General features: G+C 49.0%; 1 protein-coding gene and 1 long non-coding RNA gene across 2 annotated transcripts; one reads left to right on the top strand and one right to left on the bottom strand.

Annotated features, from left to right (window-relative positions):
* Window positions 1-1,763: 1,763 nt before the first annotated feature.
* On the bottom strand, window positions 1,764-5,921 carry LOC125337834. Its single transcript, XR_007208138.1, has 3 exons — window positions 5,788-5,921; window positions 3,179-3,612; window positions 1,764-1,843 (listed from the first exon to the last, which is right to left on the bottom strand). It is a non-coding gene; the product is annotated as an uncharacterized LOC125337834 (long non-coding RNA).
* A 3,977-nt stretch (window positions 5,922-9,898) lies between these two features.
* Window positions 9,899-16,032, top strand: SRSF3 (serine and arginine rich splicing factor 3). The gene is made up of 6 exons (XM_048328016.1): window positions 9,899-10,007; window positions 10,765-10,972; window positions 11,879-12,013; window positions 14,201-14,239; window positions 14,862-14,948; window positions 15,217-16,032. Exons 2-6 carry the CDS (start codon window positions 10,767-10,769, stop codon window positions 15,242-15,244), a joined length of 495 nt encoding a protein of 164 aa, XP_048183973.1. The 5' UTR covers window positions 9,899-10,007; window positions 10,765-10,766; the 3' UTR covers window positions 15,245-16,032.
* Window positions 16,033-27,371: the final 11,339 nt, after the last annotated feature.

Here is a 27,371-nt window from a genome sequence, read left to right on the forward strand (position 1 = left end):
CCTTTGTAACTACAGTATAAGAAAAGTCATTACTAGAGCAGAGTGTGAAATTACTGCAGGCAGCTGTGAATGAAGGAGAACCTGTATTCAAAGGTAAAGTTCTTCAGGAGTCAAAACATGAGGTTGTGAATGAGCCTGTGAATATGCAGGTTAATGACCCAAACTTCCTGCTGCGTGTGAGCTGCCGGAGCTCCAACAGGCTGCAGCATCCCTAAGATATCCAAGACAGACGGGAGGGGGGGCCCTGGCGAGGGAAGAGAGGGACCCATCTCACAGTCACAGGGCTCAGATGGGAGAGGGCCTGCTCTGTATGAGGGTCTCTGTGAACACCTGGAGGAGTGAATGCAGTTAAGGGTTTTCATTTTGCTGTTCACCTTTGCGCTGGAGCTGTTCCCTCCAGCAGCACGCGTGTAAAGCGAGGGACAGACGGCTGGGCTGACACTTGTGGGATTAATCAAAGGGGGTCAAACAGGCCATGTGGGTTCCAGTTACCCTTTGGGATCTTCCCATCCAGCTGCTTTAACGGGAGGAAGCCCTGAGCTTCTGTCAGTTCCAGCAGCTGCTTCATCCGGCTTGAAGCCTCGTCTCTGTCGATGCTGTTGAAATTTGAGGGATCTTGGCTCCTCTGCACATCCCACCTGGCATTTGGAAGGGGGATATCCCTGCTGCTGGCCGTGTGCACGGCCCCCAGGGCGTGGTGGAGCCACATCAGGCGCTTCTGCCCTTGGAACGCCCTCCCTTTGTCATGCATGAGCTGGTGCTCGGTCACTGCCCTCCTGCTGCAAGGGAAGGAACGAGGAGTCAGGGACGGGAGATGCTGTTTTGCATCCACCCATGCCAGATGCTTCTCTGCACTGAGGAAGGAGCACTGGAGGTGCCTCAGGCTGCGGCAGTCTGTCAGGAAGCCTAAAGACTCCTGCAGATGGGAAGCTGAAATGCTGTGCTATTCCCAAGGTGTACCTTGAATCTCCTCTCTTTTAAAGAAGGTAAACTGGGGAGATTGACAAAATGGCTCTAGCAGACTTAAGGAGCTCTTACAGGGGTTTGGTCTTTCCCAAATTTAGATTCTTTTCAGAGGTTTCAATAGAAGAATAAAGTTCCCTTTTCATCACCTCAGTGTTACAGGACTCTTGGGTTTGTTTTTTTCCTTCCAGAGATGTAACTCGGGAGTAGTTTACCTGAAATCACTGATGTCCGTGAAATAAAACTAAACCCCTATTTTCTTCAGATCCACCAACATTTTTGAGTCAACTGTTGACTGAGGAGGGCAAGCTAAATCTCAGATGCAAATATTTCAGGATTCCAGGCTGCTTAGATAAGATCTAACTGCAGCTATAGGCTCCTACCACAGATTTGGATCTGATTGGGAACCTAAATATGGAATTTCAGCATGTGCCATCTCCATGGCTTATGTTGAACATCCTTCTGTGATTTGCTATGCTGCGTTTAAAAGTGACAACTGAAATGTGGTACATGTTACACATCTAAAAATGCAATTGGTCTAATTTTATACTGCAGGGAGGGTGAGGTAAAATGGTGCTGTATCAAATACATTGAATTTTTCTTCTGCTATGCCTGGAGTAGCCAAGAGCAGTGCAGAACACAGCCAATGAAATCAAAAGTGAGCAGATTTCTAATGATGTCAATGAAGTAAAAAGGTATTATTGCTTACTTTTCAACATCTTGACACATTGCAAAACAGGCAAAAAAAAGAATTGCCAAAAATGTAACTGTCTGCAGAGATCTCTGGGGCAGGAACATTTTCTCTCTTCTTTAAATCAGCTCCACAGGACCAGAAGCTGACGGTGTGATCAGAAATCTTTTCCTCTGCTCTTTCTTTCACCTGACAAAATGAATTTCAGCCTTTAAGCAGGGTTGAGAGTGGAGCACTGTGCTGTGGTAAAACATCCCAGGACCTCCCACATCATCCCAGGCCTGTGGACCAGGGAACACCAGGAAAAGACAGATAGGATTCACAGGATATTTCTACATTTCCTTGCTTATAGTCCTAAATCTCCTTTCCCACTGTTGCCTCTTGATACAACATTTTGAACTCCTGTGCATTTGCAAGCACAGGAAATTATTTCAGGACTTGGAAGAGACCCTCCTGATAAAAACTTCACAGCATTTGACACAATTTGACACAAAGATCAGGATTGCTGAAAATTGTGAAACTCAAAAGGTATTTAAGGCTGGAGCAGGAATATCAAGTTAAAAGGTGTTCACAGCCCTGGGCTTTGGGCCTTCAATAGCACAGCCTTTTCCATGAGTAGGGCAAGTGCTGACACCCAAATATCCAGGATTGTATTAGACTGATGCTGGATTTCTTTTCTGCAAAGAAGTGGCTTTCTGGCTTAGGGAAAGGACAACTAGAAGATGTAATTGTGAGATGAATATTTTAGTCTAAGTTATAATTTCATCCAGCTCTACGTCTGCTCATGGCGTTGGTACACCCACACCTACCCACCCCTTCAACCCCACCATGCCTTTATTGCCAGCTCCAGCCCTAAAATTTCTGCATTTTTGGCACTAATGACTGTACCCTGCTTTAGGATTGGCTCCAGCCTAGCCCTTTATTCATTTACCAGAAAATCCTGTATTAATTGTTACATCAAAACCTGGAGGGACAGCAAAACAAAGTTGCAGCATTTAAATTGTTCTGTAAGACAAATAGTAAAGACAAGTTCCTGTATAATTTTTTGAAGGAATAATTCTTTCTGTGCAGAAGAAATTTGGGATAGTAAAAAACTCAGCATGTGCTCAAACAACTTGTCTTCATACTAACTTGAATATTGGCAGTGGCTGGATAAAAAAGCAAATCATACATTAATAGAACATAAATACACATCAATTCTATATTTGCTTGTAACAAGCTTGTTCTTAATAAGTCTGTCCCAGTAATTTGTGAGTAATTTTCTTAGGCAATACATTGAAATCAAACTAGATGTAAAATAACAAGTGGATATTAGTTCTGATGAAAAACATCTGTATTAAATGCAGATACATGCACATAAATATACATAGAGATGTGTGTATGAAATGCTGAGTGATATTTTGAGTTATGCTGATGCAGAACTGCTCAGACACAGTAGAGAAATGACACTTTGCTACTGTGATCAGTAAACTACACATTAATTAAAAGCATCTCCCAGTCACAGAAGGAACATTATCCACTTACTGATGGTGTTGTTTGGATCCCAGTGAAGTCCTGACCTGCAGAGTCTCCTGCCAGCCCCGTGGTGATGTTCCAGTGCAGTGACACTGAGTGCCCTTGGCCGCCTTTTATAGCAGTCCAGAGCTCAGGAACAATGGGAATGGGCTCTACAGCACTCTGTGACTAAGACCTTGTGTCAGGGAAATGAGACAGGTCCAGCAATAATAAATCTTGGATTTTAGAATGTGACTAAGGAAAGGATCACAGCTTTGCAGGCAGTGTCTCCTTCCTTTGCAGTCTCTCCTTTTTTGTGAGAACCTTTGATTCTAACACAGCTTTCTTTTTTCCTAAGATGATGGACAAGGGATATCCAACTGTTCCTGGGTTGATCAGGAAGTGTCTCTGGTGTGGAAATAGATTTTCCTCCTTTCTTGTCCTTATGGCTCAGGTGTGGGACCCTGAGTTGGGTAAGAGGAATCTAAATTAATAATACGGATGACCCCTGCAATTCACAGTCGGCAGAAACAAGTTACTCACAGAAAAATCTCAGGAGCTGGTAAATAATGGAATCCCAGAATGGTTAGACTGGAAGAGACCTAAAAGCTCACCCATCCCTCCCCCTGTCATGGGCAGGGACACCTTCCACTATCCCAGGTTGCTGCAAGCCCTGTCCAGCCTGGCCTTGGACACTTCCAGGAATGAGGCAGCCACAGCTTCTCTGGGCAACCTAAATAAGATCCTACTGGATTTTAATGTTCAGTACAAATTTCATTTAAATCTGTTGTATGTACAGTAAAGAAATTTATTTGAAATCTTGGAAATGGGAGAAACTCACTAAACAATAAAAGTGCAAGTGGTAGTACAGGCAAAAAGCCAAATTCTTGTATGTTTTGAAACCTTACAAGCTGACACCACATAAGATTTGATATTCACTATATGATCTCTTACCAGGTAATTTCAGTAGAATTTGGATACTCAGGATGTGGCTGGATCATTAGGCTGAAACTCCTTAAGGGGACCAGTTCCTGCTTCTCGAAGTGAAGGACAGTGAATGTATTTGTCATCTCTGAGGAGCAATACCCTGGGAAGATTGGAAAGATCATTTGCTCAGTGTTTTCAGAAGCGGTGGATTCCTTTCCCATAGGCACAGGGCTGTGTTCCTGATAAACCCAGGCTCAGGTGGATGCAGACACGTTGTCCTGCAGAGACAGGCCCTTTGCAGGGCTTCGCAGCCTCGTCTGCTCTCGCAGCTTCCATGGACACCAAATTGCTTTTCATTATGTTCCTCAAGGCGGCTTGTCTGAGCCCCGCTGTTTCTGAGACACCCAATAAACGTTCCTGATTTCATTACCTGAGTCCTGATTGTTAAGGAGAGTGTCACCCATTAGAGTGTGTCACCAATTAAAGCTGACATTTGTTAAATATTGGTAAATCAGGGCCCGGCTTCACATCTGAGTCTCCAGTCATTTACGCTGTGGTTACACCAAATTATCCACCGTGAATCCCTTGGTTACATCTTGAAGGATTAATAAGAGTTGGCCAAAGTCCTGCGTAAAATATCTGGGACAATTCATCCATGAACTTTTCAAGTCTCCAGTGTACAATGGGTTTTCAGTGGATGCAGTTATCGGCATCTCCACTGGAAAAACATCAATTGAGTGACCACAGGCAGAGATGGTGACGTGGGGTTGGCACAGGGGCACTTGGAGCGTGTTCTGGTGGTCACACCACGCTGCCATGGCTACGCCCTTCCACTGGCAATTTCCTTCCACCCAAGGACTCGGGAGAAGTCAAAATAACTATGGTCGTGACTTTGTGACATCTCTGGGAGGTCGGACTTCGCCAGAGTTACCCTGTATCCATGAGAGATATAATATTTCTAAAGAAAACATAAAATGTGTCAATTGCCCACTTAAACGCCAGCCACACACACCCAGGAGGAAATGTTCCGAGCTGTAATGGGGTCAGTGCTCGTGTCACAAGGGGAAGTTGTACCACCAGCACTCCCAGGTGTTGTGTTTAGCTGGGATAAATTAACCTCTGTGAGAGCCCTGAGCAGTGCAGGGTGGAGTAGGAGCCCGTTCTGCCAGGGAAGTAACGAGGGATTCGGGCTGACCAGAGCTTGGTCCCCTCGGGGCCTCCCTCACGGCATTCTCGGAGCCATCACCGGTTTTAGCCTTGGCTTCAAAGCCTTCGCTCCCTCCCTCCGGCTTTTCCTGGTCTCTGCATGGGAGGGGCTTTCGCTGTTCCCTCACCTTCAGCGGGAGTTTTTGGAGCAGGAGGGTTGTGCCAATTATAGTTTCCCAGGGAGTGATTCCTTTGTTTTGCTTTCCAGTCCTTTCCCCGGGGAGCCAGGTGGGGGAGGAAGGGAATATGGCTTGCTGCAGAGCATGAAAGAAAAGGGAAGAGAAAGCCTGGAGGCCCAGTTGAGGGGGAAGAAGGAACTGGGGGAGGGAACAAAAAGCAAAGCAAATGTGCAAATAGCTTCATTAGGGCAAGGGGGATCCTCTGGCCTGGGATTTGAAAACTTAATTAAACAAAGACTGTGCTGCATCAAAGGGATCCTCTATCTGTAGGGAGATGGGCTGAGAGATCTGAGGAATTTTTTCCATGTGCTGTTCTCTGTTACTCACCAGTAACAGGAGTGTGGGCTCCAGAAGACTTCCTACTTCCCTGATGAAAACATCAACTCTCTTTTTATTATTATTTTTGGGTTGTGGGTTTTTTTCCCTTACTGCTCTTAGCCCAACCGACCCGAATTCCTGTGAGCTGCTGTGCCGTGGATGGAAAGCTGGGCACCGCCCTGCCGAGAGGAAACGCTCTGACCACGCTCGTGGTAAATAGAGCTGCCCTGAGCTGCTGGGGAAGCAGCAGCTGCTGATGGGCTGTTTGCCCTCCCTGGCCTCCCTCACTCAGAGAAGGGAGGAAATGACACCTCATAGCAAACCACGAAGATTTTGGCACCACCGCACCTACACTCGAGGTGCTACAGGGGCATCACCAGCTCTCTGCCCCCGGGGAAGGAGCCAGCAGATCCATGGCTTCCATAATCATTTCAAGAGGTAAAGTTCAGCTCCCAGGAGTGAGTTCCAGGCTTCCCCTCCCTCAGGGTGCTTTTAGCTCTTCTGTGTCACCTTCTTTTTGCTGGGGACAGTCCTGTGCCATCTGGAGAGGTGCCAGCAATCACATTTGGGAGTGGGGTAAACTGTTCCAAGAGCAGTTTGAAATCCTGGCCCCTATGCACTATGTACTGCGTCATTCCAGAGAAAACTCCCATCTTCCAGGGAATTAAAATTAGAGTTGAACAGCAGTGACTCAGGCTCACTGTTTTCATTTTCCATTTTCTGACTTCAGGCCAGATTTACAGAAGCTCCTGGGACTCACAGCTCTGGCTGAACATGGTAGCAAGGGTGAGTGTTTTGTCCTCCAAAACCTACCCTGAAGCCAAGCCTGGGGCTGATTCTCTTTTCTTCCCAAAATAGTCTCCAGATGGAATATTTTATGTGTGCAAAACAAATTCAGGTAAAGCTGAGACAAAGCCTCAGGTCCCTTTTGCTGCTCCTGTAACACCCACTGGGCTCTCTGGGCTTATTCCAGGTTCCACAGCATTGCAGAAATCTCCTGAGGACCTCACCTGAGTAAAAACAACAAAAAAAGAAGGGATGTCTCCCAGTGCCATGGGCTCTGTCTCCACAAAAAGGAACTCTCTAGGATCTGCCCCTGCAACAGAATGTCACTGTGGTGCCCAAAGCTTAGATGTGAGACATCAACAGTGGCAGAAGCTTCACACCTGGAAGGGTAGGGATGAAGGCTGAGCAATTAAATGTCATTGAAGTAAAGAAACTTCTCACTAATTAATCCCCAAGTGCTGAGTCTTGGGGACATGGTGTGCTATTGTGCTTAGTTTAGGTCTATGATACATAAATTACAGTCTGTTGTTTCACTCTCCCTTTACATGAAGTCTGAGGCAGACATAAAAGCTTTCACGGTTAAAAAATACATGTTTTAAAAGTAAGGAAATAAGGGATTTATACCCCGTAAACAGAAGAGTTTGTGGGAATAAGCTCAGGCACTGTAATGTATCTAAAGATCAGGCTTGTGTAAGTCTCTGTTTCTTCAGAAAATGGCCTTCACCAGGGCTGGTCTATGGGCAGGATGTGAAAGTGGGCTGAATCCACAGGAACCTCATGACAGCAGGCTCAGATGTGCCTTGTGCAGTTGGTTTCTGACTGAAGATGTGTCCCCTCCACCAGTTCCTGTTGGGTTCGAGCAATAACGTTTCCCAGCAAAAGGCCTTTCTGTGGGCAGAATCGTGCCAGTAAATAACTGGTTTTGTTAGCGTCTGGTTGCGCTTGAGGAGCAGCTCTAAGAGATCTTCTTGCAGATAAAAGTATTTTCCAGTAAATATTATCTGTCTCCAGAGCTATCCAGAGCTCCAGGAGCATTTGGACAATGCTCTCAGTCACATGGTGGGATTCTGGGGTGTCCTGTGAAGGACCAGGTGTGGATCTTTGATGGTTCTTGTGGGTCCTTTCCAGCTCAGGATATTCTGTGGTTCTGTGATCCCTTAAATTTGGCTCACACAGCTGAGGTTTCTTCGAAATCATAATGTCTAGAATGTGTTCATTTTCCTCTCTGAGACTGAAATCTCAGAAACCATGACAGCAGTTTGACTAGAACACCTTACTCCAGGTCAGTGTGGTCTTGGATCCTGGTCTGGGGGGGGCTATAAAGCATTTAACCAATGGTACTGGACACAAGTGGCATTTGTTACTGTAAAAGCCACCGAGTGCAATGCAGCAGGATTTTCCAAACATTCACCAACTTGGAATAAGGAGGGAGGTAACGTAGCACAAAGCAGCTTCCACACAGATGTGACATCCACATGTAGTGCTGCTCAGGGCTGGTTTGGGGACAGGCTTTGGGAGGACAATCAAATTGCTGACTTTGGAATGACACGAGTGCTGTGTGGCTGTGCTGGCACATCCCAACCCTGGGAATTTGGCTGAACACTCTGACTTCTGCCTTGTGTCCTGGTGATGGGCCATGTTTAGTTTCTGAGTAATGCCAAAAGCAAACTGAAAATGGATTATGTTTGGATGACATGATTTTTGTGGACTGTGATTTATCAAATGTGGTGACAGGCTGAACCCCAGGGAAGAAGTGCTTGAATGGAGCAGGTAACATGTCCTAGGTGAGTGCTGAGTGCTCTGTTTGCATTGCAGGACGTGAACCAACTTCTGAATAAATGCTTTGTTCCCAAGTCTGTCATCTGGAATTATCTTCATACATCATGTGTAACTTTGGTATGAAATCATAAATTCTGTTAGGAGTACAAGGTTGTCCAAGTTGCTGTCTAATATTTGTTCTGTTTCTTTTTTTAAAAAAATATCCATTATTGCAAAACTTAATGTTTGAAATGTACATTATGTGATATGAGCAGGGTCTAGGAATGCTGCAAACCCCTTTGGAGAAGGGAAGCGAGTACTGGAAATCACTGTCTGAAAGAAGTCACAAAGTGAAATGGCTGAACAGCTCCAACCTTCAAATTATTTCCTTTGTTTGTGTTGCCTCAGGAAATTAGCTGTCAGCTAATTTAGATTACAATGGATTAGATTTCCTTAATTAAAGGCAGGTAACCCTCAGATAACTGTACACACAATTAAGATACTTTGGAGCATCCATTACCTCAAAATCATTGTTGTGTTTCTGTCCCTTGGCCAGTTTTGACCTTTGGAGGATTTTACTGAGAAAAAGCTCTTAAAAATAATGTGGGATGCTGCAAAAGATTTTGGGAAATTCCAGTTAATGATATCAGCCGGTTGTTTTTCATTCCACTTGGGTTTCTGGAATTCTGGTAGACTGAGGACGCCCCATCCTCTGCACAGTTCCTGCTTGGAAAGCAGAGTCAACGAGCATTAATTTATACTCAAAACGCCTTATTGTACATGGTATGATCCAAAATATTATTAATTATACTTGTGCCAGATAAATTAGTCTTCTTTGGCCCATGGCAAAGACATGAAGTCTGGATTAAACCCAGCCTGGTTGCGAAGGGAGGTTTTTGGGAGATTATTGCAGCAACAGCCCTGGGTGGGTTTCATGTATTACCTGATAAATCAGGAGGTTTGTTATCTAAGGCAACCCCTTTGGAGCAAGTTAATTGTTTAATTAGAGGTTAAAACTCATGTTGTATGTACAAATGTCATGTACGAATGAGAGTTTGGCAAAGCACATCAACAGCACTGTGTATCTGTAACTAAAATTCCTCCTTTCAAATCCTCTCGTTTTCTCAAGTGCTTAAAAAAAGTTCCGTCTTTTGTGCCTCAGTAAGCAAAGCTCAGACATAAAATTTACCAAAAACTCTGGCTTACAGCAGTTTGCTCAACACACTTATTAAAAGCTCATGGGGACAAATGGCTCTGAGAGAATTGAAACGTTCTAATGTGTTAGCCCTACCTGGACGGATCTCACCGGGCCAGAAACACAAGGAAATAAAACTTTATTTTTCGTTTTAGACAGAAAAAGAACAGTTCTGGGGGCGTTACCGTTCCCGCATTTCAGGGCCCGGGCGGGGCCCGCAGAGCCGCCTCAGCGCTCCCGCCATTGCCGCCAAGATCCCACCCACCTGCGCGCGCGCCGTGACGCCACCTGTCAATCAGCGCGACGGCGCCCTCTGATTCGCTGTTGCATAGCATCACGTGGGAGAGGGCTGGCCCTATATAAAGGCGGGCGGGGTAGGCGCCGGCCGCCATTTTGTCCAGTGAGGAAAAGCGGAGCTGGGGTCTCGCTGAGGGTCGAGTCGGCTGAGTTTAGCGCGGGCTCCCTTCGCGCGGCCTCCCTCTGAGCACCGGTGAGGATCTTCACCGCGGAGGGCGGGGGGGAGGCGGCAGCCGCGGTCTCGGTACCCGGCAGGGCGGATGGAAGCGACGGCGGCGGCAAACAAAGAGCAGCCGCCATTTTGTAACGCCGGGCCTGGGGCGGCGGCTGCCGCGGCCCTGAACGGAACCGGGCGGGGAGACGGTGGGTAGTCCGCGGGTTGCCGGGAGGAGCCCGTTCTCGGCCTGCTCCCCGCGGCATGTGAGGCGATGTGGGGCGGGAGGTGCCGTGGGGGCGGAGTGGCGGCGTCCCGCCCGCCCGAGGCAGCGCTGGTCCCTCACACCGCAGCGAGGAGCAGCTCCGGAGCGCGTCCCCGGGCAGTGCCCACGGGGCTCGGCCGGAGATGGCGCTGCCCCCCGCTTTTGTGCGCGGATTGCCGTGATCCTAATCCCGATCCGGGAACAATGGAGCCTCCCCCGCGCAGCGCCCTCTGCAGACTTCCCCCGCGCTAAACAAGAAGAGGGGCGCAGGAATACCCACCCCTCAAACCTAAACCGTAAAAGTAAATGAAATTCTCCGAAATAGTGGATTTTAATCACAATGCGGCATAGCACGTCTCTTTTTTGTTGGGTTTTAACGCTCTCCGCCCACCCCTTTCACGCAATGTTTCCATAAGCTCGTATCACTGCTGAAGTTTCAGGGGGAAGCAGCCACTAGAGTGACTTCCCTTGGAAGTGAGCAAGCACATGCGCTGTGTTAAATATATGTGTACTTCTTTTTTCTTGTCCTAGCAATGCATCGCGACTCTTGTCCTCTGGACTGCAAGGTTTATGTGGGTAACCTTGGAAACAATGGCAACAAAACGGAGTTAGAGCGAGCTTTTGGCTACTATGGACCACTGCGCAGTGTATGGGTGGCGAGAAATCCTCCTGGTTTTGCCTTTGTGGAATTTGAAGATCCCCGAGATGCAGCTGATGCAGTAAGAGAACTAGATGGAAGGTAAAATGTGCTTGTGTGCTTGACTTGGCTGGTCAAAATATGAGACATTGTAGGAGTGGTACATTTATAAATTGGGAAGCTGAAACTGCAGGACTAAGGTCTTGATACATTTGTTATGCACTATTTATTTATATGGTACTTTAAGGATGTTCTTACAGTGCAGAAATAGAATCCCAGAAAGGTTTTGGCTGGAAGAGACCTCAAAGCTGATCCAGTCCCACCCCTGCCATGGGCAGGGACATCTTCCACTGTCCCAGGTTGCTCCAAGCCCTGTCCAGCCTGGCCTTGGAGACTCCCAGAGATCCAGGGACAGCCACAGCTCTTCTGGGCACCCTGTGCCAGGGCCTTCCCGCCCTCACAGGGAGGAATTTCTCCCCAATATCCCATCTAACCCTGCCCTCCTTAGTAAATAGCATTGTAATGGTTAATTTTGCACTTCACAATTGAACTCCCAAGTTAGAAATTACTTGCATCTCTTTATGTGTGTTAATTAAATTGCAGATGGTGTTACTATAAAGAGGCAAAACTGATAATGGAGACGCTCCTTGCTTCCTTCCCTGCGTGCTTTACTGGCACAGCAGTTTTGAGAAGCAGCCAAACCTTTTGTCTGCCATAGAATCCCAGAACGGTTTGGGCTGGAAGCCCATCCTGTTCCACACCCTGCCATGGCCAGGGACACCTTCCACTGGGTAGATCAGGTTGCTCCAAACCCCGTCCAACCTGGCCTTGGACACTTCCAGGGAAGGGTCCACCACAGTCATGCTGGAGCTGACTCTGAACACTGTGCTTTGATGACAGAACATTTTTGCCCTTATCTGTTCTTTTTCCCTTTTGTGGATTGTGTATGTTTTATTCTGTGCTGCCTTCTCCCTGGAAATGCTAACCAGTGTCAATCTCTCTTCCCAGAACCCTGTGTGGGTGTCGTGTCCGAGTGGAGCTCTCCAACGGGGAAAAGCGGAGTCGGAACCGCGGCCCCCCTCCATCATGGGGCCGGCGTCCTCGGGATGACTATCGCAGGAGGAGTCCCCCTCCTCGGCGCAGGTACCTGGGCACAGCACAATCCTAGAGCTCTTGGCACAGTTACCACGTAGCATCCTAGAAGCAGGCTTGTTAAAGGCATGTTGATGGATAACATTCATCTATCTGATCATGATTCGGAAATGACAAATGCTAAAAAAAAACCAAAATCAACCCCCCACAAAATCGAGGTGAACTTAAGTTGTGTTGAATGTTGTTGGCTTTTGTCCTTAGGTGACTGTGCAGTTGGTAGTCAGTGCCCTCTGTCCTGGGCTTATCCTCCTTCCTCTTAAAATCTGCTCATCTTCTAGCCACACTTTCCCTTTCTTCCCCATACTTCAACTTAGCCTGTTCCTTTCCTTTACTCCATAATGGCAGAACATGACATACAGCAGTTTAGCATTTCCATACCAATGGGTTTTTCCACTTTGTTTGCAGAACTTAAATACTTCCCAAGCAGGCAGCTGTTTAATAATAGATTGAGTAACAGTTGCTCTAAACATCTGGAATCTTGACACTTTAGTGTTAGCTGGAATTAAAGCATCGTGTGATGATCCTGTCACTTGAGGTTTGCAAACCCAGCTCTAGCATATAGCAGGATTTTTGGGAACTGGCACGTTCTTGGACCCAGACTAGTTTGTCTGGCAGTTTAAGTGTGCAACGTGGTTTTTACAGGACTGAATTTACCTGTGGCAGGTGAGTGAAGTCCTCCCAAGTCAGGGTTTCAAGCTTACCCTTTTGCTGTTGAAAAAAAATAACACATTAGGAGTATTTGTTAGCTAATAGATGGTTGTACTGATGGCTTGTTTTTCATTTTTTTTATGCTTTTTGGTCCATCTATTAATAAAAATGAACCCGTTACAGAGTCACCATCATGTCTCTTCTCACCACCCTCTGAGTCTGCATTAGCCAGCCAACTAGCCCTTTCAGCGTCATGTGACCAGCGCGCCCCATGCAGCTTGGCTGGTGTCGTTTCACATGACCCAGGCATGGCCAGTCGTCAGGTTGCACCGCCCTTTGGTTCCCGAGCATGCTGTTTTCTCTCAGCCTTCTCTCCAACCTTAACCAAATCGGCAGCAGCCACCTCGACCGCCCACACATTCCCGGCCAATCAGCTCAGCTGTTTATTTACCAAATGTCTTCACAACAACTACAGCAGCAGCCTTCGGCTAACAAAAAAGCAGGAAAAATCCACAACACCCCCTTCGCCAACCAACTAAATACAACGCAACATCTGGCAAAACCTTTTCAGCAAATTCTTCTTGGCAGTCAGTCCGGCAGCCTCACCTCACCATTTCTAGCTTGTTGAAACCAAAGACTTGTAAGTTTTTCCTGCTTATACAGTTTACTGCTGGTTAAAATAAGGAGTAAGCGGCTTATAAGTAATTACTTTTCTCAATCAAAGGCTGGCTGTGCATAATTGAGTGGTAACGTACATATGTTGCTTGAGAAAACTTTTAAGGGTGATATGGAAGCTCTTACACTGTGAATAATGTAAAAACCAGGATATTTGCATGTGAGATGCCAAACTAAATTTTTAATAAAGCTCTAACAAATGTAGCTTTTCCTTGCCAGAAAAATCCTATCACCTTTAAATGGTTTTACTAACAGTTTTCAAAACTTAAAACAATTACTTTTTGGGATGAACTGGGCCGAGCTAAGGTTATATTTTTAAATTTTTTTTTTTTATAAGAAAATAGTCTAAACACACTCTATGGCATTAAAATGACAATCACAAATATGCAGTTCTAATGTAGCACTTAATGGCATTATCAATATTGACACTGAGCGCATTTTCACTTTTTTTCCACTTGATATCTCTTATGTCTTGTTATGGACCTTTTTGGCTTGCATGGGTTCCAAAACATTTGCTCTGTGCTATTTTTTTTTTTTTTTTTTTTTTGGAACCACCTGTGGGACTTTGGTGTGGTGTTCTGGGCAGTGTATTTAGTTGAAATGGAAAGTGTTGCATTGGACAACTCTGCTCTGACGCATTCTTAGTTAAGTGAATTCGTGGTTGGAAACGTGCTGTTCACACTGAGCTTGGTTTTACTGCCTAATCTTTCCATGCCTTTTACTGGATGATGGATGCCAGTTATTCTTGGCACGTTCCCTGGGCCCAACAGTGAGTTTGACAAGTTGGGAAATGCCTCACCCCATTAAAGCTCAAAGAATGGATAAAGTGCCTCACATTTGGTTTTCTGGTTCTAGATCACCGCGAAGGAGGAGCTTTTCCCGGAGCCGCAGCAGGTATGAATCCCTTTCCTGCCCCATGGACTGCTCCAGCCTGGAGGGCTGAAAAGGAGCAGCCCAAAACAGCTCCACGCATAGGCTGTGCACAGTCAGACTGTAGTTTGGTAAAAGGGAAACAGATTTGCTTCTGTCATACTGCTTGACTGGAATTACTGAGCTGTTAGAGATTCCAGGGATAGCAGTGGAAGGATATTAAGAACAGAAGTAATTTCCATTCTGCAGCTGTTTGGGGTCTTTGTCAGTTTTCCCCAGAGTTTAAGTGTTAATGTGCTACTCTCTCACAGACACTGTGAGCATAGGATCATAGAGCCCTGAGGTGGGAAAATACCTTTAAGATTGAGTCCAGCCATAAATCAGGATGTGATTCTGAAAGAAATCAGGATGGGATTCTGAAAGAAAAAACTTCTGCAAAGTACTGCATGCCTGTTCACAGCACGTTGTAAGCTGTTGCTCAGGCTGATTATTCTTCCCTTGAGAAAGGGTTAATAGCAGCACTGGTAACAGGTTTCCCCCTGGTTGAATAGTTAAAAACCTTCACTCCTGAAGGGAAGCTCCTCAGGAAGCCTTGCTGGCCTAATTGAGCTTTGCTCTGATAGTGTGGTGTTGTGATCTGTACCAGGTCCCTCTCCAGAGATAGAAGAAGAGAAAGATCACTCTCACGGGAGAGGAACCACAAGCCTTCTCGCTCCTTTTCCAGGTCTCGCAGGTAAGAAGAGTCTTCAGTGTTGGTGTGTTCTGAGTAAATGTAAAAATGGTTTTCTGTGCCTTGGTAAATACTGAAGAAGGCAGTGGTGGAGAATCGCTTCTAGTGTTGTAGGAGATTCTTCACCCTGAACAATAAAATACTCAGTTTTATTAAATGAACAGTATTTTAAAAATGCTTAAGTATCACCTGCTGATTGTGGCTGGGGGGCTTAAAGGAAAATCTGCTGCTCCTGACGCCTGGATCCTAACTTTACCTGTCTGTTCTTCAGTCGCTCCAGGTCAAATGAGAGGAAATAGGACTGTGGGAAGGAGCTGTGTACAGGAAGTCATGAGATCCGAGGCCAGGAGTATGTACAGAACATTGTTTTGTTTTGACACTTCATAAAGCTTGGTGCATTTTTAAAATGTTTTAGCTGTTGAACTTGCTTTGTTTCTTGTATCTTGTAACAGGTGGCAAATGTAAAGATGTGAATCTGTATATGGTTCTGAGCAGATCCTATGATTTGTAATGTTAATGGTTTTCCAATGTACTATTAGACGCTCTGTGTGTGTGTGTGTGTGTGTGGAAGGGCAAATGGTCTGTGTTGTGTTGCTGGGAGAGCACGGCTGGGCTGGGCTGGGGGTTGCTGGGGCTCAGCTCGAGGAAGTGTGCTGGGATGGTGTGTTCTTGTGGAATCAGACTGGGAGCAGAGCAGGACATGGGTGTTCCATAGCCTATGTCTGGAAAAGAGAATAGTGAGCCAGTGGCACCGGGAGGGAAAGGGTTGGGCTGCAGCTTCATCCAGCTCCAGTTCCGACTGAGCTGCTTTATATTCCATGAAATAAAACATTGTAGCTGTAGGGTCAGTTAATTTTGTACTTGGTGTGAGTAGAGTCCTTAATTAGCTGATTGTTGATTGACCATCTATTCCAGAACCTCTGAATAGACCAAATCCACAGCAGAACTGACACCTGGAGTGGATGTGTTGTGTCTAATGGTACATTGTAAACATTAGAAATTAAACATTTCTTTACTGTACAAGAATTTTCATGTCACTTGTAAAATGTCTTTTGTGAGATCCTTGGGATTAAAGTTTTGGTTACAACTTGTTGTTCAGTATATAACTTGTCCCTGACTGTGACAGTCACCCCACCTGGCTGTAACACACCTGTGAACTGTCCAACTCAGCTGCACCTGGCAGTGTCTGCTCACCTGTCCGTGGTGAGGTGCAGGGTGTCCCTCTGCCATGGCAATCTAATCCCTGTTCTACAGGTTCAGCTGGGGTAGTCAGTAGCTGATGCCACCTGGCTTCTTGCCTGACAGTGAGCCCTGGAGTGATTCCTTGGAAAACCAGCTGGAGATGCAAAGGTTCGCTATGGACTTTGCATGCTGGCTATGGGTTGGGAACAGCAATTAAGGTATTCATCCTATCTCAGTTTGGAAGTTGCTGGTCTGGAAACCAAAACTTACCCTGAAGATTCACTTCCTCTAAATGCAACATGGCTGGAGAGCAGGTGGAGCTTCCCCCACTGCCCAAGGGCTACCTTGGTCCTGTGTCCCAGAGAAAATGTGCTCCATTGATTCAGTTGTGTGGTTTAGATTAAATCCCTCATGATGAACACTGGTGATGGAATTTCCTTCACTTGGTGGTGTCCCAAGCCAGGGACAAGGTGATGGTGAAGCTCTAAGGGAAGGATGTACCAGTGCTGCCCCCTTGGCTTGCTGAGCTCAGTGTCTGGATTTATTTATTTTTTTTTAAATCACTTAGTGTTATTTATGGTTGGACTGGGACTTGAAGGTCTCTTCCACCCTCAGTGACTCTGCGGTTCTGTTGATCAGTTCAGCACTGTGTGTTGCTGTGTCGGCCACCTCGTGTCGCAGAAACGTGGGATGGCCGCAGGTGCTGCGGGAGGCACTCGCAGCCTGAACTGCCCTGGAGCGGGATTCAGCGGTGAGCTGGGAAGGCGCAGGCCCGTTCCCGGATTTTGCCGGGCCCCGTTTCACCTGCGGAGGGTGAGGGAGGAGCGGGTGGGGCCGGCTCGGCCGTGCAGTGCCGCCGGTGCCCGGCAGAGGTCAGGGCGGCTCCTCTGTGCCGGGGCCGGCTCCTGTTGGCTCCCCCGGCGCCCCAGCCCAGCTCCGGGCCGGGCAGCGGGGCCCAGGGGCTGCCCGCGGCCGTGCTCGGTCCCGTTGCCTTTCCCTACGTGCCTGTGGCAGTGTCTGATGTGCGGAAGGCTCACAGCTTGCGGTGCCTCTGCCGGCACAGACGTTCCTCCTGTGGTTACCTGGGGGAACAAGGAGCCTTCAGTAGTTCAGCTACTGCAGGCAGAGAAATCTGAAGTGCCAGAGACAGTGGGGGAGCAGGTTGTGGTTTTCATATGCAACAGTCTTGCAGAACTGGAAGCATTTCAGTTTCAGGTTTCTGACTATTTTACTCCTCAGCTGAATGAAGAAGTTGCCCCTTAGATCAGAAGTGTGCTGGTTTTATGTAATCAAGTGGAGGTTTGAACGGGAACACAACAAACAGCTTCTAGAATAAGATGGGAAATGTATAAATATGTATGAGCACTGACTGGACAGCCCTTCCCCCAGGGTATAAGTAACAAGAGTTACTTTTGATGTAGCAACACTTTTGTGAATTTCATGTGTCCCATTCCTGTCTGAGGGAGTGATGAGCCTGGGAATGTTGCATTTAAAAAGTTTACTCTCAAATTAAATGTACAAGGAAGTGTTGGTGTTCTAAGGCCAGGGACATCCCTTGCCTCTCTCCAAAGCTTCGGACACCAGGAAGAGTCACCAAGCAGTTTGTCCTGGCCAGGGGAGGACAGAGGGACACTATCCAAGGCTCCTTGGCAGACCCTCAGCCACAGCCCTGCTCCAGAGACCCCTGGGGTGATGGAGCAATTGCTGCTGCCTGATACCTTCCAAATGGTTTCAGGGCCTGGTTTCATGGTGCTGACAGTAATGATTGATGCTGTATTTCTAATTTGGAGAGAGGTTTAGCTGCCCTTGTTTCAGGCAGAAGCATCCTGGGGTTAATTCTCAGAGGTCCTCAGCAGTGCCTGAGCACATCCCAGTTATTTTCTACGCTCTCCCTGGGGAGAGCATTGTGTGCAAATGGGTTTGCAAAGAAAAGGATCTTGTTTTTTTCTTTTTATATACATGCTGCTCCTTGTTTATGACCAAAGATCATGTTAAGAATGTGCCTTGCACTTAGAAAGTGGAGAGGTTTATGATGCCCTTGCTTTTGTTGGGATTTGTTCCACTGGCCTTCAGACAGGGTCGTGCTTGGGTGAGGAGTTGTGATCCTCCCAAACACTTGACAGTGCTTCTGGTTAAAGTGCTCCATGTGCAGGATGACGTGTCCTAACAGGTCATGTAACCACATACATGTGCTAGTTATGACAAAAATGGGAGAAAAGCATTGCTGACAGTTAATGTTAGAAAAGCAAGGAAAAAAATCCCTTGAAAAATAAATGTTTTTGTCTGTTCCACTCAAATTCACCAGGTTTTAGGGTACATTATCCTTTCAGAGCTGACCCTGTTCAGAAAGCTGAAGGGAGCCAGTATGGATCATACCCAGTGTTGATTTCAGAGCTGAGCCTTGGGAAGCATTGCTGCTTCCCTATGCCAAATCTCTGTTCAGTGGGGCAGCCTGGCAATTTCTGGTTTCTCCTCTATTAAATTGATTTGCCTTCCCTCTAAGAGCAGAAAAAACCTGCCAAAGTCCAGACCCAAGCGTTGCTCTGTGAAAGAAGAACTTCTATCCTCTTGGACAAACAGGTGTGCTGTGTTACCCCCCCTCATCCTCCAAAGCCAGTCTGGTTCTGGAGCTTTGCTCTTCTGTCCTCCAGCCACAGCGGGAACTGCGGTGTGTTACTAATGGAAGGGCCTTGCATTTCATCCTCTGCCTTTGCATTTCCTTTTGTTTGAAGTCAGAGAAACCAGAGAGACACCACACAGTGCCCATGGATCGTCTCTAAACCTCTCCTGCTTTGGTGGCGGTCTGTCAGCAGAGCCCAGTGCTGGAAGTATTTTTTGACCTGTAGATGTTTACAGGGTTTTGTGCTCAACAGAATCATGGAATCACTAAGGTTGGAAGAGCCCTCTAACTTCAAGTCCAACCATTCCCCCAGCAGTGCCCGAGTGCTTCTGCAGCTTTTTACTGCTGTTATCACCTCTTTTCAGTTTCCAGTTTTACTTTCATATGCCATGATCTCCATGAGCTGCCTCAATGTCTCCTGACATACAGATCCTCGAAGTGGCTGAACATTGGACAAACTTATTTCTGCTGCATTTTAATCCCTGTCCCTGTACCCACGTTCAAATCCTGCCCCAGACATACTGTCCCAAAAACTGAGCTGCAGTCTCCACCACGGATCGCCCTGTTCTGGTGCTGTTGTAGTGCAGAGTCTCTTGGCTGGAAGAGAAAAAAGAAGTGAGAAAACTGGAGCATCAACCCCTTTTGCAAACAGAAAAGCTGACGGGCAGGAGTGCAATTCCAGTTGCTCCGGTTCAACCTTAGCTCCCGCATGGGGCGATGGCACAGGGCCGGGCCCTGCCGTAAAGAGGCGGGTCCCCACTGCCCTGCTGCTGGAATGCAGCTGCCTCCAGCTTCACAGCTCAACCTGCCAGAAAGAGGCAGAATAAAGCCAATTTTTGCTTGGCTGTGCTTTGCAGTTGGTCAGTCAAGCGGTTGCCGGAGCTGAAGCCGCATCCCAGGCTCTCACACGAGAAGTGTTCTGGCTTCCTCGAAACACCGTCACTGTCTGGGGTTGCTCTTTCGTTTCTGCAGTTTCACTGGGGCACAGCCACGAGTTCCCTCTATTAGTGCTCTTCAAACAAACACGGCTGGGGACTAAAATAAACACAGGATCCAGACAAATATAAAATAGACGATGCAAGGGGAACGCTATGTTCGTTCCCAAGTGATTCATTTGGCTATTATTTAATAATTTAGTGGCTGACATAACTTGGAGTTGAACAAATCTTCACATTGATTTGGGTGGTGTTTCTGCTTGGTCCTCTAAGTCATTTTAGCTGTCAGTTTTTCTGTGGGAGTGATCCCAGCCAGGAAGGGGAAGTATATGTCCTTCCCATCTGGGTTCTGTCACCGATTCCAGCTGTGTCACTCCACAGCCTCCCTGAGTGTGAGGAGATTCATCCTGCTACAGTCATGCTGCTGTTCTTGGGCACTTTGCTGGACAACACAGACTGGTTGTGATGTGCCACTGCCTGATGCCACCCCCAAAACAGCCTGACGTGTGTGACAGCCCCTGGGCAGCCCCAGTGCTCTGTTGGGACCGTGCTATCGGGGTGCAGCAGTGGTATCAGGGCGGGGCACTGTGTCACCCAGGCTGTCACTTGGGAAGATCACCCCTGCCAGCTGTGAGAGAGGCGTTATCTCCTCGCGGGCAGAGGCTGCTTAGAACATGAATATTAGGACATGAATATTCAAAAATATTCAGCAGGAAGCCCTGGTGCTGTCCCAGCTCTCCCTGCTGATGGAGGGCTCGCTGTCAGTGTTTGATACAAAGTGTTTGCTGTCAGTGTTTTGTAGAATCCCAGGATGGTTTGGGTTGGGAGGGACCTTAGAACTCACTTTGTTCCACCCCCTGCCATGGGCAGGGATGCCTTCTACTATCCCAGGGTGCTCCAAACCCTGTCCAACCTGGCCTGGGACACTTCCAGGGCTGGGGCAGCCACAGCTTCTCTGGGCAAACCTGTGCCAGGGCCTCAGCCCCATTGCAGGGAAGGATTTCTGCCTAACACCAGTGTTATTACACCTCCTGCACTGGGTGCTGCTTTTCCTGGTGCTGGATTGATCAGCTTTTCATGCAGTTGTACTATAAACTTTGTGGGAGGAGGTTGCCCCAGCTGGAGAGATAAGCTCCAGGTGTGGTTTGCTGCCACTCCTGCCAAGTTGTCCTTGCAGCTGCCTGGCTGACACGTGCCGCTCGGAAACTCGTGGATGAAACTCCGCCAGATTTGGAGTCAGGAGTTCCCCTGTGCAGGGGATGTTTGACAGGGACCCGTGGGGTATTTTTTGATCTATAGATATTTTCAGGGTTTCTTGTTTCATAGAATCAGGAAATCATTTAGGTTGGAAAAGCCCTCTAAGGTCATTGAGTCCAACTGTTCCCCCAAGCACTGCCAGGTCTAGCACTAACCCGTGTCCCTGGGTGCCACATCCACACTTTTTCTGAAGTACTTCCAGGGATGGTGACTCTGCCACTGCTCTGGACAGCCTGTGCAGGTGCTTGACAACCTTTCTGGTGAAGGAATTTTTGCTAATGTCCAATATAAACTTCCTCTGGTGCAGCTTGAGGCCGTTCCCTCTCCTCCTGTCCCTGTTCCCTGGCAGCAGAGCCCAGCCTCCTCCTGGCTCCCCCCTTCCGTCAGGGAGTTGTGGAGAGCCAGAAAGTCCCCTTTTCTCCTTTTCTCCAGGCTGAGCCGCCCCAGGTCTCTCAGCTGCTCCTGGTGCTCCAGACCATTCCCCAGCTGCATTCCCTTCTCAGGACACACTCCAGCCCCTCAATGTCTTTCTTGCCATGAGGGGCCCAAAACTGAACACAGTACTCAAGGTGTGGCCTTAGCAGTGCCCAGCACAGGGGCATGGGCACTTCCCAGTTTTAAGACATCCCTCTCCTTTTGTCTCCCTCCTGCTCCCTTTGTGGATTTACAATTGGTAATCTATAAATCTCTCAGTGTTCTGCAAAGCCGAGGTTTGTGCGGAGGTGGGAAGGGCTTTGGTGCAGCATTGCTGCTGCTGGGTGAAGTACAGAACATTTTAACCCCGTTTCCAGCCTCTGTGGCACTGCCCACCACAGCTCCAAGTTCCAGAAAATTTTCTTTCCCTGTTGCAAGGTGGATTTTCACAAGCCGGGCCAAGAAACCAGTGAGGATGGCTGAAACAGAAAGGTTTTATTTTGGGACCTGGAACTCCCCAACTTTGACCTCTGTGGAACTGGACAGAGCCCCTCTAGTGTGTGGAGCACGTCCACCCCCATGGCCCAGCTCAGGGTCAAGGCCAGCAGGGGCTAGTGGGGTGAAAGCTGCTCTTCCATCCTCACTCCCGAAAATCCTGCTGTGCCTGACTGACATGTAGGAGGAAAAGTGCAATTGACCCTTACCCTGGTGTCAAGGTGGCGGCTGCCATATCATCACCCCTGACTTTATTGCCATCTCAGCTGTCCCCTCCCATTACCTCTGCTCTGCTCCGGGCTGTGCACGAGACACCGTGCAGGGCTCTGTCTGTGGTCTGGGTCCTGGTCCTGCCCTCCTGCGGATCCCATTTCATGGCATGTTCAGGGTCTACCTGCCCCTGGCTCTGTCCCTTCCCTCCCTCTGCCCACGCCCAGCCCCACTCCTCGCCCCCCAGCACAAGGGCAAAGTGAATCATGATGCTGTGCTCGACTGGGGCATTCCCGAAAGGTGTGACTGGAGATCCCAGGAGATGGTGACACACGCTGAGCCAGCGGGTGGTGGGATGGGCAAGCAGGCCAGCATACGCATCCTGGAGCCCAGGTTTGTGTGGGACAACCCCAAATTCCCAATATCTGGGAGTGGAAACACCCCATCCTGGTGTCTGGGCGCTCTGGGCAGAGGGTGCCCCAAGGAATTGGAGTTGTTTCAGAGGTGACATCATGAGCAAGTGCTCGGTCAGAGCTCCCCATCCTCACCTCCTCCTCACACACAGCTATAAAGGGCCAGATCAAGCTCCCAATGGATTTCAAACCATCCCATGGCTTGGAGAGCAACAAATCCCTCAGCAGCAGCACCATGCCACACGTGCCGTGCATTGGGAAGTTACGTCCATTGACAGCTTCCATGGGCTGGGCTGCACTGAGGGCTGTGAGCCACATGGACAAGAGCAATCCTGCCCCACACTCCACTTGCTTATTCCCACCCACGGGGGGAATCCTGCTGGGTAAGGTCCTGGAGTTCCTGGAGCAATCCCTGTCCTCCCCCCCTCGCCGAGATGCCTGCGGGGAACTGCTGGCTGCAAAATAACCCCCAGTGGACGTTTTGGATGGACCTTATTCCTTGCAGGAAGCCCTGCAAGAGGCTGGAGCTGCTTGCCCTGGTTCCCAGCGGGGTGTCCCTGTCCCCTCCTGGCATCTGCCCCATCCTGCCGCGCTCCGGGGCCGTGGGCAATGAGGTGGAGCAGCAAGGGAATAAAGGGGCAGCCGGGTGCAGGGTTTGGAGCCAGGTACTGCAGCCGCCCGGCCGCGCTCCGAACAATGAGGCCTTTGCTGCCAGCAAAAAAACCCCACAAAGCTTCCAAGCTGCTCATGGAAAGTCAGTGAAGCAATTACATTAATGACTATGAATGGGGCTAAAAACAATCTTGGATGAAAATGAGTGAGGGGCCGAATGAAGCGACCAATTCATAGCCCGGCTCCCGCATCCAGGAATATTTCCAGTAAGCAGAGGCCTTGTTTTAGGACTGTCTCATCCCCCATTTGTGCTTGGTGGGACTCTATTTCCACTCTGCTGGGTCTGGTGTCTCATCAAAATGCCTTCATAAATGGGGCAAACAAGGGCTGGATATGGCAGGGGAACAGTCAATTAACACGATCCGAGTTCTTTTAGGGGCAGAGTTAATCAAGCATTCAGCGTTTTGTCATTCTTGTCTTTCTTTCCTGGGAAAATCCTATTAGTATAAAATCACTTAATTGGGCACTTCAAAGAGCTGATGGGAAAACAGGCTTCTCTGGGATATAAACGCCCTCCAGCCGAACACTGGGTTCATTTAGACTTCTGCTGGAGCGTGAGGGTTTCATTAAGAGCCTTCACGTTTCCCACTTAAAAGAAAAAAGCTTGTTAGTAGAGATAATAAAAAAAAAACACACAGAAAAAATGCTTGGTGATTTGAATCTTGCTGAAGAGGATTTTTAGTGCTGGAATACTCAGGACTTTGTCCCTGCAGTCTGCTGTCCTGAGTCAAGCAATTTCCACCTGCCTGGGATGTTCTGGCAAGTACAGCTGTTTGAGGAGGGGAAAAAGTCACCCCTGTGCCCCATGGAATGGGACACAGCCCTGGTTGGACATTTGGGCTGTAGGATGTTGTGTTCTGGAGGACCGAACCCCAACCCCGTGTGCTCATCCCCACTCTCTGTGCTGGGGCAGAGGTCCTGTGTTAGTTCCCCCCATTCTCAGGGTGTTTCCCTGGGTAGAAATTTGGCTTTTTGCAGAGTTTATGTTTATCTCACCTTGAAAAGTAAGTGTGCCCTGATCTCTGCCATCTCCATCCCGAAAGACCTGAGGGATGCTCATCTGCCCAAATCTTTGCTGGTTTTCCCTCTGTGCTGGTTGATCTAACAGGATTATTATTTCCCCACCTCAAAAAACCCTCTTCACGCAGACCTTTGACTACTAAATCTCAAAACCATATAAAATCCCTACACGCAGGAATTTGTGTGCGTTTAAAACAGTCCTTATGAGCACGGGTTGGACCTCACTGTGTTATTCCTGTAAACACGGTTCCATGAAGCCGCATTTCCCCGTTCTCCATCCTATCCAAGGCTGGAGCATTCCAACCCTGATTCCTCCACCCGACCCAAGCCGTTCCCTGCTCCATGCTGGAACTCCCACCCATGTCCCCGTGGCTTTCGGGGGTGCTGCTCCCCGAGTCAGAGGAGGACACGGGACAGGGATGAGACTCGAGTCAGAAGCGATTGTGCCCGGGCACGTTCCCGGCCGGATCCCTGGCTGTGCCGAGGCCGGGCTGAGTCACACCCCGGCTCTGCCTGCTGTGACTAATGTGTTTGCTTCCGTGTCTGCAGAGGCTTCCACTCCCTTCGGCTTCGGCGGGATCCACCTGGGGCGACCCGCTGGGAATGAAACGCTCCCGAGGGCTGAGCTGCTCAGTTGTTCGGGTGCCCCCGGTGCTGGGAAGGAGGTTCCTTTGAAGGCTGTGAAATATGCAGTCGTTTAATGTATTCCTTCTGCTTCTAGGCATTAGGATGGGTTATTCAAGGAAATTATAAAGATGGATTCTCCCACGACCACACCCCTCCCGGGTGGGGGTTTGGGACCCCTGGGGAGGGCGAGCCTGGGACGGGAGAGGTGACAGATCCCACACTGTGGCTATAAATGGTGAGAAGGAAATAGCCCATCAGCCCTCGGCGCTGATCCTGGTCCCCAGTCCTGAATCTGCCCTCCTCCTTCTGCTCCTCCTCCGTGTTGTGGGATCAAACACCATGAATCACCTTTGGGATTTTCTATTTTTTTGAAATTCCTGTACGGCCTTCTTATTCACTCTTTCCCCATCCCCCTTTTTTCTCTGGTAATGCCACTGCAGACGTGCCCATGCACTTCCTGACCCAGACCCTGACGCCATCCCTCTCCCCACTTCCCATTTCCAATAACCCACTCGGCTGAGGTCTCCTCCGATGCTGGCGTGGCCGGAGCTCCCCTCTCCCAGAGGAAGGGAAGCGAGAGTGGAGTTTGCAAGAGCCAGAAACCTGCACCCCTCTCCTCACCCCCCGCCATCCCAGGGTGTGGGGAATGAACCCTCACCCCACCAAAAATCACTGAGAGAATTACAGAGTTACTTTCCTAAGGGAAAATCTATGTCTGATTGATTTTCTCACTGGTTTAGCCCTGGGATGAATCCCTGGTGTAACTGGGATGTTCCCAGCAGCCAGGCTGGTCGGTTATCTCCCTTTTTGAATCCCTCACTCGTGCAATCAGTGGCTGTGGAGCCACTCTGGGTTGCACAAACTCCTTCCTCTGCCACTTCAAAAAGCTGCTGGTTTGATGTTCCCATTTCTTTCTGTGCACTGGAGAGCTTTTATGGAAAAAAGGGATCTGTTTTAAGCAAGGAACATCCTCTGGTAAGTGCTGCTTCATCCCAGAGTCCCAGGTGGCAGCTGGAGCTGCACTGACCCGAGGTATGCTCAGAGTGCTGCGGCTGGGACGGTGCCGATTGCATCCCTCACATCCAGAGGGAGCAAACCCACACCTGCAGCTGGAGCAGAGCTGGAGCTTGGCAAGGAAATGATCCGCAACCAGCCAGCACCGCGGCCACCTCTGCAGTGAGGCTCTGAAGGCTGCTCCTTGCAGCCACGAGCAGAAATCATTCCCAGGTGGAAAATCCAGTGACAGCTTCCCTGTCCCAACTTGCCCCCTCCTCTCCTTGCCTATTACAAATGGAAAGGCAAGATGAATTCTGGAGTGTTTAGGTCCAGACTGCAGCTTTCCAGGATGGATTTTCAGCAGTGTGTAGCATGAATTTAAGGTGATTTCCCATTCCCTGTCCTCCTTTTACCTTTCCTGTCCATCCCACTGTGCCTGTTTGGAGGCAGCCAAGGGGCTGAGCAGCCACCACTGATCCAAATCTCAGCACCTCGGCACAGCCCAGCTCCACAGAGTGGGGATGAGTGATTGCAAAACCCTCCTGCAGCATGTGGCAGCATTCAGCCAAACATGCCCAAACATATTTCCAGCTGCTCTGGCCAGTGGGAAGCTGCTGGTCCAGCTGGAAAAAGCAGGAGTGATCTGCACACCAAGGATCCTCCTCAGCACCCCAGCACCTGTTGCCTCCAGGGGCTTTTGAGGGGACCTGGCATTCCCAAAGGATTGCTTTAACATGGCTTTTGTCACTTGGAATTGTGCTGTCACCTCCTTGTGCCCACGGGAGCAGGTTGTGCTTGTGTCCGTGTGCTGTGAGGTCTGGGCTGGGAAGGGCTGCAGGACACGGGCACTGTGCCCGAGCTGGGCTGGCTCTGAGAGCATCCCTTCCCTTCTCCTGCCGCAGGGCAGGGATGGACCAACCGACCAGGCTCAGGGCAGGAGCCCTCCAGCCCCACAGAGCAACCCCAGCAGAAGCTGCCCTGGCTTTCCTGCCTGTGGACTTGGCTGGCTTTTCCAGCTAAACCACAGATTCCCTCAAATCCTTGCCGCAGGTTCCTGCAGGGCATGCACAGACTTGTTCCTCCTCCTTATCCCTGCCTGGACATCTGCAGGACTCAGAGCAGCAGATCCTACTCCAAACACTTTTTTCCACCCACAGCGGATGCTGAGGTTCAGCTGGTGGAGCAGAGCCAGGCCCGGGGAAGACAAGCCAGTTCGAGAGGCCAGCGACAGCCCAGGATGGGCTGAGCAGTGCCAGGGGGCCAGGGGAACATCATCCTGGTATGGCTCTGAGCTTGGCACCCCGAGGGGCTGAGCCACCCCTTCCTTAATCCACAAATCTCCTTCCTACAGTGGCCTGGTGGGTGGGACAGCCTGGCTAGGACAGGACACTCTTCGAGATGGCTAAACTCCTGCATCTCCTGGCTGGAATGTGGCACCCCTGTATCCATTGGGGGATCCCTGTATCCCTAATGGGGGCGTCTCCCTGTCCCCAGCTCCCCTCTAGGAAGGGGGTCTCTGCATCTCCTCAGGGTGAGGTCCCTGCATTTCCTGATGGAAGGAGGGCCCTGTATCTCCTGGCTGAGG

Source organism: Corvus hawaiiensis, chromosome 24 (assembly GCF_020740725.1).
Source record: "Corvus hawaiiensis isolate bCorHaw1 chromosome 24, bCorHaw1.pri.cur, whole genome shotgun sequence".
NCBI classification, from domain to species: Eukaryota; Metazoa; Chordata; class Aves; order Passeriformes; family Corvidae; genus Corvus; species Corvus hawaiiensis.